This window comes from Portunus trituberculatus, chromosome 20 (genome assembly GCF_017591435.1).
Source record: "Portunus trituberculatus isolate SZX2019 chromosome 20, ASM1759143v1, whole genome shotgun sequence".
Classification (NCBI taxonomy): Eukaryota; Metazoa; Arthropoda; class Malacostraca; order Decapoda; family Portunidae; genus Portunus; species Portunus trituberculatus.
In genome coordinates, this window is record NC_059274.1 from 5189057 (window position 1) to 5205000 (window position 15944).

The following is a 15944-nucleotide window of genomic DNA, read 5'->3' on the forward strand; positions in this document are numbered from 1 at the left end:
ACACACACACACACACACACACACACACACTAGGCGCGGCTCTGCTCCATCCAAAACATGTTACTCATTTCAAGGCTGTTACTGAAATCTGACACACTTCCTTTACTTGTATTCCGCGCGACTCGCCTCCTACTAATATGGCCTCACTTCTGGTTGCCTTTATTTGTGTAGCTTTACTCGAGAGACTTTACTTTCTTGTCCCCGTACAATTTCATATTTCACTGAGGCATGTCGTAGTGGAAGTATGGACGGAAGGCGGTGGGTGTACTTGTTTCAGTTATGTCTTGCGCCTAAAGCTGTTGTAGGCTTGTCTCTGGAGGCCTACATGGTCTGTCTGTGCTCTGTAGGCTTCTATCTCGTAGGCTTAAGTGGTCGTCCTATTGTTCGTGTTGGCTAAGGCATAGTTTGTTTTTATTTTTTCTATTTTGTTTCCTATTTTTGTTAAGTTACTCTGATAATGTCCCCTGCCTTTTCCCAGTGTTCCCTGCCGCCACTGCGGACAGAGTTAATAGTGGGTAGTTAACGCAGGGAGGTGGCAAGGGGAGGTCTTCACTTCATGTCTTTGTAATAATGTCTCTTTCTTCCCTTCGTGATCATCGCTTTTTATTCCACCTGTCACTGGCAGTTCTCGAGTTTTCGTCACTTTGTACTTCAGTAAACACAGCGTGATCTCACCACCACTGCCCAATAACAGGATTTTCTTAATGTACACCGGACTGCCATCTGCGCCCACACCCGACCCATCACCAACAGACTCTTGCCCATTCCTCCAGCACACCTTCATCTTTCACTGATATGGAGTACATTTTTCCTTCCCTTTTCTGACAGCGGATCATTCCTCATCCCATATTTCATTCAGCACCGCTCCCCTTAAGCCAGTCCCCTTTCGCATTTCCCTCCCGGCATCTCTCGAATATAGACTCAGACTCAGCATTTCATGAGGCGGCCCAAGGCATCTGTCCTCCTCCTCTCCATCCTTCACTCTATCCTTCACTCCATCCTTTATCCCATCCTTCACTCCCCCTCACGTTGCAACGACCCTCCCTTACCCATCTAGATTTAGTGGAGCAGTTCCCGAGCTGTGTGACCTTTCGGTATAAAAATATGGATGGGATTCGGAGGCCTGTGTCCCCTTTACAGCGTGGCAGGGCCGAGTGATGGCCGGTGGGGACCTCAAATGAGTTGCGGTGAGGGCAGTCTGTCGGTCGCCGCAGTCCCATACCGGCGCCATACCATAAATTAGGTGACGGAGCTGCTGAGGTGAAACAGGCGTAACACAGTCCACGGATAGACCTTCAAGAGGAGAGTAATGAATGTGGCTCGTGGTTATTGGCAGTAACGTATGTAGGTAGCTAGTTAGGCACGAACGTATGTCTGTGGAATGTCTAGTGTTATCATTTATCGGTGATTCTTTTCAATCTCTCCGTTGTGAAATGTTTGTAGGAGTGCTCTTTGTTTGGTTTAATGATCTGCAAGTGATGTTACCGCTGATCGCTTCTCCTTGAAGTTATTTTGTTATAATTGTGGAAAGGTGTTTTTTTTTTTCTTAACTTCTCTGTATTGTCTATTTATTATAATGTTTTCTTTTTTATGTACAAGTGGTATTTCCATTAGCTTCTTCCAGCGATAATTCAGTGTGGCAGTAAGAGGGAGAGTTTCATCACTATTATAACTATTTTCCTTATTATTATTATCTATAAATGTTTGTCAGCCACATTAAAGCAGAAAAGCGAAAAACTTATATTCAACGAACCTCATTATTCTTCCCAGTCATAATTACACCTCATCATTTATCTCTTTTTTTCTGCGGGTAATTATCATCTCATCAGTGTGACATCACTTGATTCTCACACTGGCAGGCATCACTCACGTCAACACCCTCAAGCAGCACCTTCTCACTAGCAGACATAAAACAATATTCTCAAAACTATCGCGCCTTACTTTGATAACTGGACAACTTTTAACAAGCTATCGGAAGTTGTCAGAGGCTGTCAAGGATGTGTTCATGATTATAGTGGAAGTTTTACAAGATTGCTACAACATCTATATAAAAAAGAAATGTGAGGGCTAAAAAATATATCCAATGTCTTTGAAAATAGTCACAAAAAGAGAACTGGACCAAAAATAACACTTAAGAAGTCATAATATATGAGAACACGAGCCACGGTTTTGTGTTGCTGTGTTGCTGTGTTGTTGTGTTTCCTTAGTCATGTTCTCCATCTGATCACCATTGCAACGTTCGATTCTCATTCTCGATTCTCATAAAACATAAGAACTGAAGGTGGAACTACAAGAAATTAGTGAGCATTCCTTTATGCGAGTCTAAAGCTTTGAAGAATTCGACTCAGATACTGGTGTTGCTGTTGTTGTTGCTGTTATTGCTGTGTTGTTCTTAACCGCCGTGGTACAGCGGAACCATGCGTGCTTTCGGGTCCGAGGGGTCTCCAAGCGACCGGATTCAAATCTTGTCCACGGTTCTAGTGTAGGTTGGGCTTCCTCACTTTGGGCAATGGTTTCCTAACGGGTGGGCTTTGAGATAGGAGGTACCCTTTAACCAATAAATTCCCGTGAAAAGCCCACATGGTATAAATAGATAATAAACTGCTCTCCTCATCAACTCAATTTAAATAAGAACTGCAAGAAGTCAATGGGAAGTTATTCCTTAAGACAAACCAAAGCCATTTTCGACTATAACTGTTATGCTGTGTTTCCTTTATCATCCCCACCTCCTCTTCTTCTTCCTCCTCCTCCTCCTCCTCCTCATCCTCATCCTCATCTTGCAGCACAAAGAGAAGCGGTAGGTGGATGTAAACTTGGTCGACATTCACCTCCTTAAATGCCAAGAAGAAGGATTATTGCCACTAATGAAACTGTATTTTACCAAGGAGTCTCTCACAGTGGGGGAGATTTATTTGCCCGGCTCGCGGAGGGAATTGAGGTCCGCTTATTGGGTCATCTGTTTCCGGGTTGCATTGCGGTGACGGAAACCACATGGAGGAGAATGAGCGGCTGAAGGGGCGAGGTACTGTAAGGCTGATGGGTGATGGTAATGGGCAAGATGGTGTGGACAGTGGCGCCCTCTCGTTGTGGCTTGATGTGGTGGAAGTGGAGGTCGTTACTGTTGTTGTGGAGGAGGAGGAGGACGAGGAGGAGGAGGAGGAGGAGGAGGAGTAGGAGATGGAGGAGGAAGAGAATGGTTTACTATTCATTCGAAGGCGACACACGAACCACAAACTCCAATCTCTAGATCATGGCTTCTCCTCCTCCTCCTCCTCCTCCTCCTCCTCCTCCTCCTCCTCCTCCTCCTCCTCCTCCTCCTCCTCCCTCCTTGTCATCCTCCTTGGTCTCCCTTTTCGCCTCTTTTTTCTCTATCAAAATACTCTCATAAGACTTCCGTGTGTGTGTGTGTGTGTGTGTGTGTGTGTGTGTGTGTGTGTGTGTGTGAGAGAGAGAGAGAGAGAGAGAGAGAGGGTGTGTGTGTGTGTGATTCAATATAACTCCATCCATCATACTTTGTTTCTCGTATATATATATATATATATATATATATATATATATATATATATATATATATATATATATATATATATATATATATATATATATATATATATATATATATATATATATATATATATATATATATATATATATATATATATAGAGAGAGAGAGAGAGAGATATGCTCTCTCTCTCTCTCTCTCTCTCTCTCTCTCTCTCTCTCTCTCTCTCTCTCTCTCTCTCTCTCTGAAAAGCCTTATATTTCTCTTCTGACCTAATTTTTCTTTCTCTTTTTCCCTTTCTCTAATCTCTTCTTATATATTTCCCTTCTTTCATGCCATTCTTTTCATTCACGTCATTCTCTTTTTAAGTTTATTTCACCTCTTCCTCCTCCTCCTCCTCCTCCTCTCCTCCTCCTCCTCCTCCTCCTCCTCGCTCTGCTTGGAGGAAAGAAGGAAAAGACAGGTGGCAGTGTAAGGAAAATCTTGAGTCGTGTCACATTTCATTAAAGTTACGTCTCTTGTTAGTGCTCTCTCTCTCTCTCTCTCTCTCTCTCTCTCTCTCTCTCTCCCGAAAACATTATTAATTCGTGGGTTTATTAATGTTGGATATTTTTTTTATCGAACCTTTCCGGAAATCTTGTAAAATATTCAGCAGTGGTTTTTTTTTTTTTTGTAAGGCGTTTCTCTGTAGCCAATCCTATTACAAAGTTTCTCTAAAATATTGAACATGTTTTTAAGCTCTCCATTTGAATTCTTGGGATGAAGGATGCTTGTTATGATTCTTTTTGAGGTGGTAATGTGTTTTGTAAGGTATTCGATCACATAGCACGATTTCTATGCATTATTTTAGATTCTGTTTTGTTTTATCGTTTACTTTTTATATATAAGTTGTTTTATAGAAGTTACCATTAAAGATGTTCGTTTTCTTTCTACCTAAGAATGTTAAAGAAAATGATCTAATTTTAAGGATAACAATTTCACTGAAGCTTGGTAATATTTTTCCTTGTTTTCTCTATGTTGGTCTAATTATGCACGTATAGGTTATTCATGTGTTGTAGATAGAGTTCGTTTTCATAAATTCTCTCTCTCTCTCTCTCTCTCTCTCTCTCTCTCTCTCTCTCTCTCTCTCTCTCTCTCTCTCTCTCTCTCTCTCTCTCTCTCTCTCTCTCTCTCTCTCTCTCTCTCTCTCTCTCTCTCTCTCTCTGACACACACACACACACACACACACACTTGTTGATCTTTCTTAACACTTGTATATCGATACTTAACAATACCTTCTTGTGTGTGTGTGTGTGTGTGTGTGTGTGAGAGTCAAGGTCTTGGTGTCAGTGTGTCAGAGCATTCTTGGATATTCTTACATTCTTACCACACCTTACACCTCTCCATCATGTCTCTCTCACTTCACTCTCGCTCTCTCACTTCTCCTCTTCCTCCCTCCTCGCACCTCATTCCTCCTTCAGTCCTCCTTTACCTCAAGACATCATCACGTAATTAACTAACTGGCTGGTGACGTCAAGAGGTAAGTCACAACGCTGACGTCACCCATTTGGCATGTTTTTGGCACTAATCTCACTTTTGTCCCTAATCTGAGGCACTGCAGTCGATGTTTACCTTTTTCAGGGATATCTAGTGCTTTCCTATTTTTCTTGTTTGCTTTTATTCTCTCTCAGTGTCGGATTTTCTCCTTTCTTTAAATTCCTTTCTTTTCTTGAGCTTGTCGTCTGTAGCTTTTATTTCTCTTTCGTTTTTCATGTTTTTTTTTTCTCTTTCTTTATTTCTTCTTTACTTTCCTCTCACGTTCACATTTTGTTAGACTTTGACACATGTTGCCTTGGCGAGAGAGAGAGAGAGAGAGAGAGAGAGAGAGAGAGAGAGAGAGAGAGAGAGAGAGGGGGGACGACTTAATCACAATGGAGCAAGTTAACGTTCCTTCGAGTAGTGCAAGGATGAAGATAGAGAGGAGGAGGAGAAGGAGGAGGAGGAGGAGGAAGAGGAGGAGGAGGAGGAGGAGGAGGAAGAGGAGGAGGAAGGGAAGGTGGGGGGAAGGAGGAGAGACGGGTACTTAAGCCACCCACCAATTTTGGCACAGTGCCCTGGCATGGGGAGGCTTACGTGGCCCTGTCTGACTGGCGGTGTTGCTTCCGAACCTCTAACTCAGTGGATTAATGGGAAACTATATGCAATTCACGGTTCATTGCAAGCACTCCACCTCCCCCCACTCCTCACCCCTTCTGTGGTTACCGCGTGGGTGGAGAGAGAGTGAGTAACAGTGCCGTACGGGTCGCGAGTGTTTGTGGAGTTGACACGCTTGGCACCTTCACTTTCTTGGCACTAATGTGAGGGTGCCGCCTTTAAGCAGACCTCGAGGAAACGTTAGGGCAGTGAGTAGAGTATAGTGGACACTCTTGTATCTACCCGCTTCTTCTGTTACTGTTACCAAGTACTACAACGGCTGCTGCTGCTGTTTATACTCTGTTACTTCTGTTAGACTTGTTTCCATAACCTCAGTGAATTAAGGTGATGCAAAGAAGACTTGTGATACTTTCCTTGCAATTTGAGTGTGCGTTAAGTCAAAAGTCTAGATCGAATGACAGAGATGAAAGCGTAAACTTCTACGAGGTGGACAAGGAAGGGAAGGTATTCAATAATTCAAGACAAAGTGAAAGTTGCAGAGGATAAATTTGGAAGCACTAAAAGGATAATTAGAAAAAGAAAGATGAATAAAGTGAAGGAAACAGGAATGTAAGATAAGAAATAGAGAAAAGAAATAAAAGAAGGAAGAAGAAATTGGAAAAGTTGACGAAGTTGACATTTTGACACACACACTTACACACACACACACACACACACACACACACACACACACACACACACACACACACACACACACACACACACACGGTACAAACTTGAAAAAAAAAAGAGAAGAGAAATCATATTGACTGTTTTTCCTTCGATCATGAATTAGGAAACTCTTCTCAAATATCTTACGAGCAATTTCCTTTTTCAGTTTGTTTTTAATTCCCCGAGTAAAGAAACTTGTCAAGAGGAAAACGAAAGAACTGTGCTAACCTTGCCACACTCTCGAAAGACGAAACACATAATCTTCTGAACAGAATCTTCGGAACAAACAGTATAAAACATCAAGCGAAAGACTGAAGACAAGAAAAATATCAGAAACGAATAAAAAAGACAGAAAAAATGGATAAAAGGGATTAAAGAGAATACCAGAAACAGAACATAAAAGAAAAAAAAATAATACGAAGAAGAAAAAGTTAAGAAAACATTTCGCAAGAAGAATATTTAAACATAACTTGGAAATATTTAAAGATCAAAGGAAGAAAAATTAGCAAAAATGAATCCTCGGTCCCTCTTGATCTTTCTCCTGACGGCGACGCTGACGGGAGCTGACAACGTGGCTCTCTTCTGGAACCTTTACGACGCGGTGGTGTCCGGGGGGCGCATCCTGCATGACGTGGCGGAGGGTGTGGGCGCGGTGTCCAAGGCCATCCGCGCCATTGATAATTTCCTGGACACCTCAGCACATATCCAGGTGAGTGCCGTGATTTATACACTGATTGTATCTTTGTTTATTAGTGAGTGTGTGTGTGTGTGTGTGTGTGTGTGTGTGTGTGTGTGTGTGTGTGTGTGTGTGTGTGTGTGTGTGTGTGTGTAATTCACCTAGGTCGTCTGCTGGTCACCCAGCCAGTCTTTCCCATTACGGAGCGAGCTCAGAGCTCATAGACCGATCTTCGGGTAGGACTGAGACCACAACACACTCCACACACCGGGAAAGCGAGGGCACAACCCCTCGAGTTACATCCCGTACCTATTTAGTGCTAGGTGAACAGGGGCCACACATTAAGAGGCTTGCCCATTTGCCTCGCCGCTTCCGGGACTCGAACCCGGCCCTCTCGATTGTGAGTCGAGCGTGCTACCCACTACACTACGTGTGTGTGTGTGTGTGTGTGTGTGTGTGTGTGTGTGTGTGTGTGTGTGTGTGTGTGTGTGTAATTCACCTCCTCGTTCGCCTGCTGGTCAGCTGGTCACCCAGCCAGTCTTCCCCATTACGGAGCGAGCTCAGAGCTCATAGACCGATCTTCGGGTAGGACTGAGACCACAACACACTCTACACACCGGGAAAGCGAGGCCACAACCCCTCGAGTTACATCCCGTACCTATTTACTGCTAGGTGAACAGGGGCCACACATTAAGAGGCTTGCCCATTTGTCTCGCCGCTTACCGGGACTCGAACCCGGGCCTCTCGATTGTGAGTCGAGCGTGCTAACCACTACAATACGCGGTGTGTGTGTGTGTGTGTGTGTGTGTGTGTGTGTGTGTGTGTGTGTGTGTGTGTGTGGGCGCGCGTATGCGTGTTTGTATGTGTGTGTGTGTGTGTGTGGCATCCATGGACAAAGAGTCATGTAGTACACTTACATGTGTAGTACATCGGCATGTGTGTCTGTGCATGAATAATGCAATATTTTTTGTGGTAGTTAGCTTGTATAGTTTACCGTGGCAGCGTGAATAATTCATCACACACTAATTATTTAAATGGATAGTATGCCAGCTTTATTTACTTTTCATTACATACACAATTCCCTTACGCAAACTAAATTAATTGTATAAATATGCAACGCAAAATAATGCACACTGATATATTTTGGTTCAATTTATCAATCACTACGCAGTTGTTGTTTTTTTCCCAAGTACTTGTTTATTCTCTTTTTATTTGCATTTTTTTCCCGCCAGGTGACCGAGGCGTTATCATCAAAGGCCGAGGAGACAAAGGACAGCCAGGTGTGTGTGTGTGTGTGTGTCTGTGTGTGTTTGTGTGTGTGTGTGTGTGTGTGTGTGTGTGTGTGTGTGTGTGTGTGTGTGTCTGTGTGTCACCTTTGTTTCTGTTTGATGATTTCATGTACTAGTAATTTCAAAGGAGGCGTTCACTTGTTCTAGGATAAGTTAGGTTAGTTTAGGTTAATCAGTGAGAAGGTTAATAACTCTAGAAGGTGCTTAGTTACTAATTAGTTGGTTAATTATGTTGGGTAAATTGGCTTGTGATGAAAACCAGTGCAGATATATTAGTATGCAGTAGTAGTAGTAGTAGTAGTAGTAGTAGTAGTAGTTGTAGTAGTAGTAATGATAGTAATAGCAGTAGCAGTAGTAGAAGTAGTTGTGGTAGTAGCAGTAACACCAACACCAAGAACAGTAGCAGTTAGAATATGACGCGAACCATTGACAGTTATGATTACCTGCACGAAGGAGGGAGGTGAGTGGCCAGGTGTTTTCTCATTACTCTCAGGTGAGGCCATCGTTACCTGAGCTGGTAACAATGCACCTGGACACGTCAAGGCCAGGTAGCGACGTTACCTGTGAAATATAAACATCTGAATCACCATGGTAACACACTCTCTCTCTCTCTCTCTCTCTCTCTCTCTCTCTCTCTCTCTCTCTCTCTCTCTCTCTCTCTCTCTCTCTCTCTCTCTCTCTCTCTCTCTCTCTCTCTCTCTCTCTCTCTCTCTTGACGCTGATTGACTGTCCTCGTGAGTTCGGTCCCAGGGGAAGGCAAGTGATTGGATAATGAGATAGTCTTGTAACTTGTTGATTGGTTGGCTGACCTTCTGCATGAGTGAACTTGTGTCTGATTGGCTGACTGTGTTATCAGGAAAAACAATTGTGTACAGAGAGAGAGAGAGAGAGAGAGAGAGAGAGAGAGAGCGTATTTTGTATTTGTAGTATTTTGATGTTACGTAAAGATGTTTGTAAAAAGTAAGAAGCAATAGAGTTTATCATATTAATACTTCTCTTCTGTACTGCAATGGATTCATATAAAGACAACAGCACATATATCACTCTTGGATACGTACCCACATCATTATTACCTGAAAATAGACCAATTGTGAAACGCTGATAGGCAACAAACAAGACACTTTGACTCCGAAGAAAATAGGAAGGAAAAAAAAAGTCAAATATATCATAACATTTTGCAGTATTTATTATTTATTGTCTCTCTCTTACTTATCCTCCTGCTGTAGGCGCTGGCGACGCAGGAGCCAGACCCTCTCATTGACCCAGATGATATTCCAATACCAAGCACCTTCAGTGGGTGTGGCGCCCTTGGCCTGCACATACGTGATGACTCCCTGCCCATCACCACCATGACGGATTGTTGCAGCACCCACTTCTCCTGCTACTCCTCCTCCTGCAAGGTCAACAAGAAGGAGTGTGACGGAAAGCTCAAGTCGTGTCTGTACGTGGCGTGCGATGGCCGCGGCTCGGATAAAATACTACAGAAGAGTTGTAAGGGCGCCGCCAAGCTTCTGTTCTCAGGGACTATGGCGCTCTCCTTCCAGCAGTTCAACGCGGCGCAGGAAAAACTCGGGTGCAAGTAAGATTTTTGTGGCTTTCCTTCTCTGGTTTGTGTTTTAATTGTTTTGGAGAGTTTGTGGCTGCGCTGGAAAGGTGTGTGTGTGTGTGTGTGTGTGTGTGTGTGTGTGTGTGTGTGTGTGTGTGTGTGTGTGTTAATTAACTTCTACTCTTTTGTTCGTCTCTCTTACAGAAAACCATTGCCACCGCCACAGAAGTATGGAAAGAAAGGATGAAGGTAAACCTGCAAATGAACATCCATGGAAAAAGTGATCTCATCTTTCCATTGAGTTTGTTTCCTGCAATTTTTCCTCCAAGAGATCCACTGTGTGGGTTGCTGGAAAACGGATACGAATACAACCTTATGTTAGGGATTGTGGTGTAACGCGTTGTCACCACTGTGCGTGTCATATGTGCCTTGCTAAGAGTTTCCAGTATACCCCTAATAATCTCTGGACCCTTCTCACGTATACTATATAGAAGTTCATCCCATTTTGAAGTAGTTATATTTCCATCACGTCACCTCGTCCATGCCAGAACCTCAGACGGGAAACTTGCCCGTCACTCAGCCCCACCTGGCCAGACTTCCTATTACCACACAACCCAAGCGCTGAGGAACCTTGTCGGGTAGGAATAGCACGTATTGACTGACTCATAGAGGTGATTGTTTCCTGCAAGATGTGAGTGGACTGGAGGACAAAATATTCACTTGATAATCTGAGCTTTGTTGCTTGTGTCCCCCGGTGCGAGACGTTTTCCTTTTATACAATTTCAGTGATAAATCAGAAGGGAAAAATGTTTAATACTCTCCTTTTATACATTGCCTAACTTTGATTAATGAACTGTGATTGCCTTAACAGGAAGCTTTTAATATTGTAGTGCTGTTTTGTCTTTGGCGTTCTGTTTAATAGTCATGGAACGTGACTCGCTGTTCGGGAAATTTGTGGAATATCGAAATTGTCCATAAATTTGAACAATATGTATCACATTTTTCGTTTTATATGATGCATATTTTCTTTCAATAAATGTGACTGAAATTGAGTTTGGATTTTAGCACTACCATGAACGAGAGAGAGAGAGAGAGAGAGAGAGAGAGAGAGAGAGAGAGAGAGAGTGTGTGTGTACGCGTGACTATTTGCAGATAATTTTATTCGCACCATCCTAACATTCTGCTTCCCCTTGTGCCTCCATCTGGCGCCACATTCTCAGGAGTTCCCACCAAGCACAATAACTCATCCATCTAACACATGCTAATGATATACCGCTTGTCTGTGTCTTGCTTTGTCCTCAACTTGCATGTCTGCCTGTCTCTTCGCCTGTCTGGATGGCTAATTGGCTGTCAGTCTGCCTCTAATCCATTGCTTTCGTGTTCTGGGCAGGCAGAAGAGTATAATCTCTAGTAATCTTGATCCCGTCCTTCTCCGTAGCCTCCTGAAGTAATGGTTCTGGCTACATCCTGAAGAAGGCAAGATTGAACTCACGTTGATGAAATCTGGTGGAAGACCCGAGGAGGTGAATGGTGGTGGGCGGCGAAGACGAAGCGTCTTGTTGGGGTAACCTCGTATCCTTGTGATGCAAGGCACATGATGGGGAACATCACCAATAATACAGACTGGGAGGCGGCGGTGAGTTTGTGGGAAAAGGTTGTGCTGGCGTGCTTGGGCGTGATGATGGGCGTGGTGGGTGGGACAGGAAATGGTTTAGTGGTAATATTGGTCGCTCGCGCCTCCACTCTGCGTCCGCCTGTTAATCTCCTGCTTGCTTCTGTCGCCGTCTGTGACGCCCTCTCCTGCTGCCTTCTCATGCCTCTAGAAATGGCTTCATTGTTCGGCCAGGGGCAAATACTTCCTGCGCCCTTGTGTCATGCCCACGCTTTCCTATGTAGGGTTGTGGAGGTGGAGGGAGTGACGGTGCTGGCGGCGGTGTGTGTGGACAGATACCTGCTGCTGGTTCGGCGCTGCGCCCCTCTTGGCCCGCGCGCTGCCTGCAGGGTGCTGGTTGGCACCTGGGCAGCCAGCGTGGCCTTGGCGCTTGTGCCACACCTTGGGGTGGGTGGCCGACAGACACCGCCTTTGCCCGGCGGCCTCACTCGCTGTGTTTGGGTGCCCGCCACCCACCCCACTTCTTTCCACTGGACATACATCGCTGTGCGCATCTTGGTGGTTTTGGTTATCCCCGCCCTGCTAGTGGGCGTGTGTCTGGCCTCCATCCTGGCCAGGATCCGCAGCAGCATGACAAAGGTGTGTGGAGGCAAGGGTGCCCGGGATGGCTACATTGGCGTAGTGGACATGGTGAATGAGTGTGGGCGGCGCCGGGGGAGCTGGGTGCCGCTGGGGGAGGACCTCCATCACAGGACACACACAGTCATCTCCCTGGGAACGCTGTGTCTGCTGGCGCTGCTGGGTCGCGCCCCATTGCTGCTGAGTCACGTGGCTCGCGTCATGGGGAGCGGACAGGGGTGGGCGTGGTTTCCATGGGTGGCCTGTTGGTCTTACTTCCCTGCAACCGTAAGTCCTCTTGTGTACACCTTCAGAATCAACAACCTGCGTGCTGAGGTGCAGGAGCTGTGCCCGTGGCTGCTGCTGCTGGCGAGGAGACAACGGCGTGGCCTGTGTCCCAGCACGCGGCAAACTGCGTACTTGGTGAACCCACCAATGCCAACAGTGTCCACGCCCTCTCCACCCAGCTTACAGATGCCCCTTGGTGGCTCGCAGCACCCTAGCCGCCCTTTGACTCAATCTTCTGGCCCAGAGGGAAAACACCGCACCCTTAAGACTCCTCCGCCAATCCCTCACCGGCCCGCCCTGCGGATGTGGTCCTCCGGCAGGGTGGGATGTGCCCGGCCAGACCCCTTCCCGCCCCCTCACCAGCACGCCTCCTTATGAAAATCAGTTCCGTCCCTACCTGAATAACCCTAACTAGACCAAGCCTCGGCGACGCCCTGGAGACTCCATCACCTCGCCTGGAGCACACAGGAGGGAGGCGCGACTTGTTATTATTGTCCTCAAGAACCTCAATTTACGTCTTGTGTGAAGCCCAACTTACCTAGCACAGTACATGACCGTGCTGCTTATAATAGGAAAACAACACCGAGCTAAAAACCCTACATTGTGGTGGGCGAGAGAAAAGAGGGAGAGAAAAAGTGATGCGTTGTAAAGGGGAACTAGTGGAAATCATATATAAAAGTGAGGACTCGAAGCTCCCATCTGACTCATCGGCCGCCACGTCACGCCCACCTGTCAGCACAGCACGGGGCGGCGCCGAGCACGGGGAGGAAAAAGTAATATCAGCAATATCTGGCTCCTCCCGCACGCCAGGGGACTATTGAGTTTCCATTACGTAGGATGAAATGTAATATATATATACTTTTCCTTTTTTTCTGGAGTAGTAAATTGTGAAAGTAGAAGGAATAGGAGGAAGGAGTGCGAAGGAGAGTTATAAAAAGGGGAATGAGGTGTGTGTGTGTGTGTGTGTGTGTGTGTGTGTGCATTGTGCAGTATACAGCGTAGTACTGAACAAAATGGCTCATAAAGCTTGAAAATTGTATTAGGAAATAAATATGAAGATTGTTTTAACATCACATAAAGGGTAACTGTTATGCAGACTATAACTATTCTTTGATTGCACAACACATAATAAAGTAAAAAGTAGAAATAAAAAAATAAAAAGAGACCAATTTATTCGAGTTTCCGTTTTAAACCTGTTTTCTGTTATGCATCTTGCTCGTTTTCTTTGAGTATACGCACCACTTGAAACTTCAGTGAGAGGGAAAATTTGCATGTTTCCAGTATATATTTTGACTGGTAATGAAGAATAGTCAAACATTCTCTCTCTCTCTCTCTCTCTCTCTCTCTCTCTCTCTCTCTCTCAAACTTTGATATACCTGAGTAACATCCTGTGGTCGTTTGTGGCTGTTTTTTCATTAGTATTAGTCGGAAAAATTATCCTTACTACTTTCCTGCAGCACAGAAGCCTTTGAAGAGCAGCGGTGGTGGTGGTGGTATTAGTACTATTAGTAATTGCTGCTGGTGCTGTTGTTGTTGTTGTTGATGTTGTTGCTGTTGTTGTTATTGTTTTGTAGCAGTAGCCGCAACAGTAGGTAGAAATTGTAGTAGTAGTAGTAGTAATAGTAATAGTAGTAGTAGTAGTAGTAGTAGTAGTAGTAGTAGTAGTAGTAGTAGCAGCAGCAGCAGCAAAGTAGCAGTAGCAGTAGCAGTAGCAGCAGTAGTAGTAGCAGTAGCAGTAGCAGCAGCAGCAGCAGCAGTAGCAGTAGTAGTAGTAGTAGTAGTAGCAGTAGCAGCAGCAGTGGCAGCAGCAGCAGTAGTTTTATTTTGGTGGTAATAGCAGCAGCAGCAGCAGTGGTGGCAGCAGCAGCAGCAGCAGCAGCAGCAGCAGTGGTGGTGTGGGTGGTGGTGGTGGTGGTGGTGGTGGTGGTGGTGGTGGCAGTGGTGGTGGTGGTGGTGGTGGCAGCAGCAGCAGTGGTGGTGGTGGTGGTGGTGGTGGTGGTGGTGCAGCAGTGGTGGTGGTGCAGTGGCAGCAGCAGCAGCAGCAGCAGTGGTGGTGGTGGTGGCAGTGGTGGTGGCAGCAGCAGCAGCAGCAGTGGTGGCAGTGGTGGCAGTGGTGCAGTGGTAGCAGCAGCAGTGGTGCAGCAGGTGGCAGTGGTGGTAGTAGTGGTAGCAGTAGTAGTAGTAGTAGTAGTAGTAGTAGAAGTAGTAGAACCAGCAGCAGCAACAGCCGCAGTAGTAGTAGTAGTAGTAGTAGTAGTAGTAGTAGTAATAGCAGCAGCAGCAGTAGCAGCAGTATTATCACAACAGTAATAATAAGCTTAAAGGACCATTAAGAATTAGAAACCTTAATTTAGAGAGAGAGAGAGAGAGAGAGAGAGAGAGAGAGAGAGAGAGAGAGAGAGAGAGGCGTGGCCCGGGCTTCGTTTTATAAGAGCAGCTCTGAGTAACCATAAATTGTAGCCGAGAGGGGAAAATGAAGCAAAAGAAGAGCCATTTAATTTCCCTAATGCAGCGCTCAAGGGAACCCGAGGCGGTGGTTGGCTGCGGTAAGCTGTGGTGGTGACTTTTCCACCAATCGTATGCCTTTGTGGGGAGACGAATAGGCTGCCAGACGTAAAACTCATCTCTTTTTCACTTTTTTGGCCCATTTTTGGCGTCGGGAAGTCAGAAATTGGATGATGCTTGTAGACTTTTCGTTTTCTTTTTCTCTTTCTTTTTTTTTTTCTTCTCTCAAACTCCTTTAAAGTTTTTATGTATTAGAAATTTCGTTTGGTGTTCAGTTTTTTTTTTTTGCTTTTTTTCGTGTCTTGTTGAGTGATTATGTAAGTAATTCTCTCTCTCTCTCTCTCTCTCTCTCTCTCTCTCTCTCTCTCTCTCTCTCTCTCTCTCTCTCTCTCTCTCTCTCTCTCTCTCATATTTGCATCCTCCTTACTGTAGTGATTCCACTCTTCCTCCTTCTCCATGTCTCCTCCTCTTCCTTCTCCTCCTCCTCCTCCTCCTCCTCCTCTTCCTCCTCCATCTCCTCCTCCTCCTTCTCCTCGTCCTCGTCGTCCTCCTCCTCTTCTTCCTCCTCCTCCTCCTCCTCCTCCTCCTCCTCCTCCTCCTCACATAGGTCACAATGGAGAGACGTCACAAGGAGATAAGTCACACTCCCCTCCTCCTCCACAATGCATCTCCACTTCCTCCACCAACACAGTCTTTGTACAGAGTGGAGAAGTGGTTTGATGGAGGAGGAGGAGGCGGAGGAGGAGAGGGAGGAGGCAGTAGTGTTAGAGGGCTCTCAACACTGAGAAAATCACTAAAATCATATCACGTTCGTTTCAAAATTGTAGAAAAAAAAAGATGATTTGGAAAGTTTTCATGCGTGGTTTAGTTTGTGTGTCTTTCCTCTCCCTAGTTAGGTTAGCTTATAAATGCATAAGTTCCCTTCGTGTTTATTTGGTGCCCTTAAAGTTATTGATGGTTTGTTATCATATTAAAACTATTGAGCTTTTTTTCTGTTTATTTATTTATTTTTTTTTTTTCTTTCTAGAGCGTGTCAATTTTAATGCCGTTCGTTCTTTGTGG

The 15944-nt window shown here is 45.2% G+C and overlaps 2 protein-coding genes across 6 annotated transcripts; both read left to right on the top strand.

Annotated features, from left to right (window-relative positions):
• Nucleotides 1-5636: 5636 nt before the first annotated feature.
• LOC123506687 lies at nt 5637-11325 on the top strand. 5 transcript variants are annotated; one of them, XM_045258944.1, is made up of 5 exons: nt 5637-5763; nt 6515-7057; nt 8257-8304; nt 9540-9892; nt 10064-10911. In XM_045258944.1, the coding sequence occupies exons 2-5, from the start codon at nt 6860-6862 to the stop codon at nt 10104-10106; spliced, it is 642 nt and encodes a 213-aa protein (XP_045114879.1). In that variant the 5' UTR covers nt 5637-5763; nt 6515-6859; the 3' UTR covers nt 10107-10911. The 5 variants fall into 5 exon arrangements, with proteins under 5 accessions (XP_045114879.1, XP_045114880.1, XP_045114876.1 ...); XM_045258945.1 differs by lacking the exon at nt 5637-5763 and adding an exon at nt 5805-5885; XM_045258941.1 differs by lacking the exon at nt 5637-5763 and adding an exon at nt 5869-5944.
• Nucleotides 11326-11441: 116 nt separating this feature from the next.
• Nucleotides 11442-13550, top strand: LOC123506686 (probable G-protein coupled receptor 45). The gene has a single exon (XM_045258940.1). The coding sequence runs from the start codon at nt 11454-11456 to the stop codon at nt 12753-12755; it is 1302 nt and encodes a 433-aa protein (XP_045114875.1). The 5' UTR covers nt 11442-11453; the 3' UTR covers nt 12756-13550.
• Nucleotides 13551-15944: the final 2394 nt, after the last annotated feature.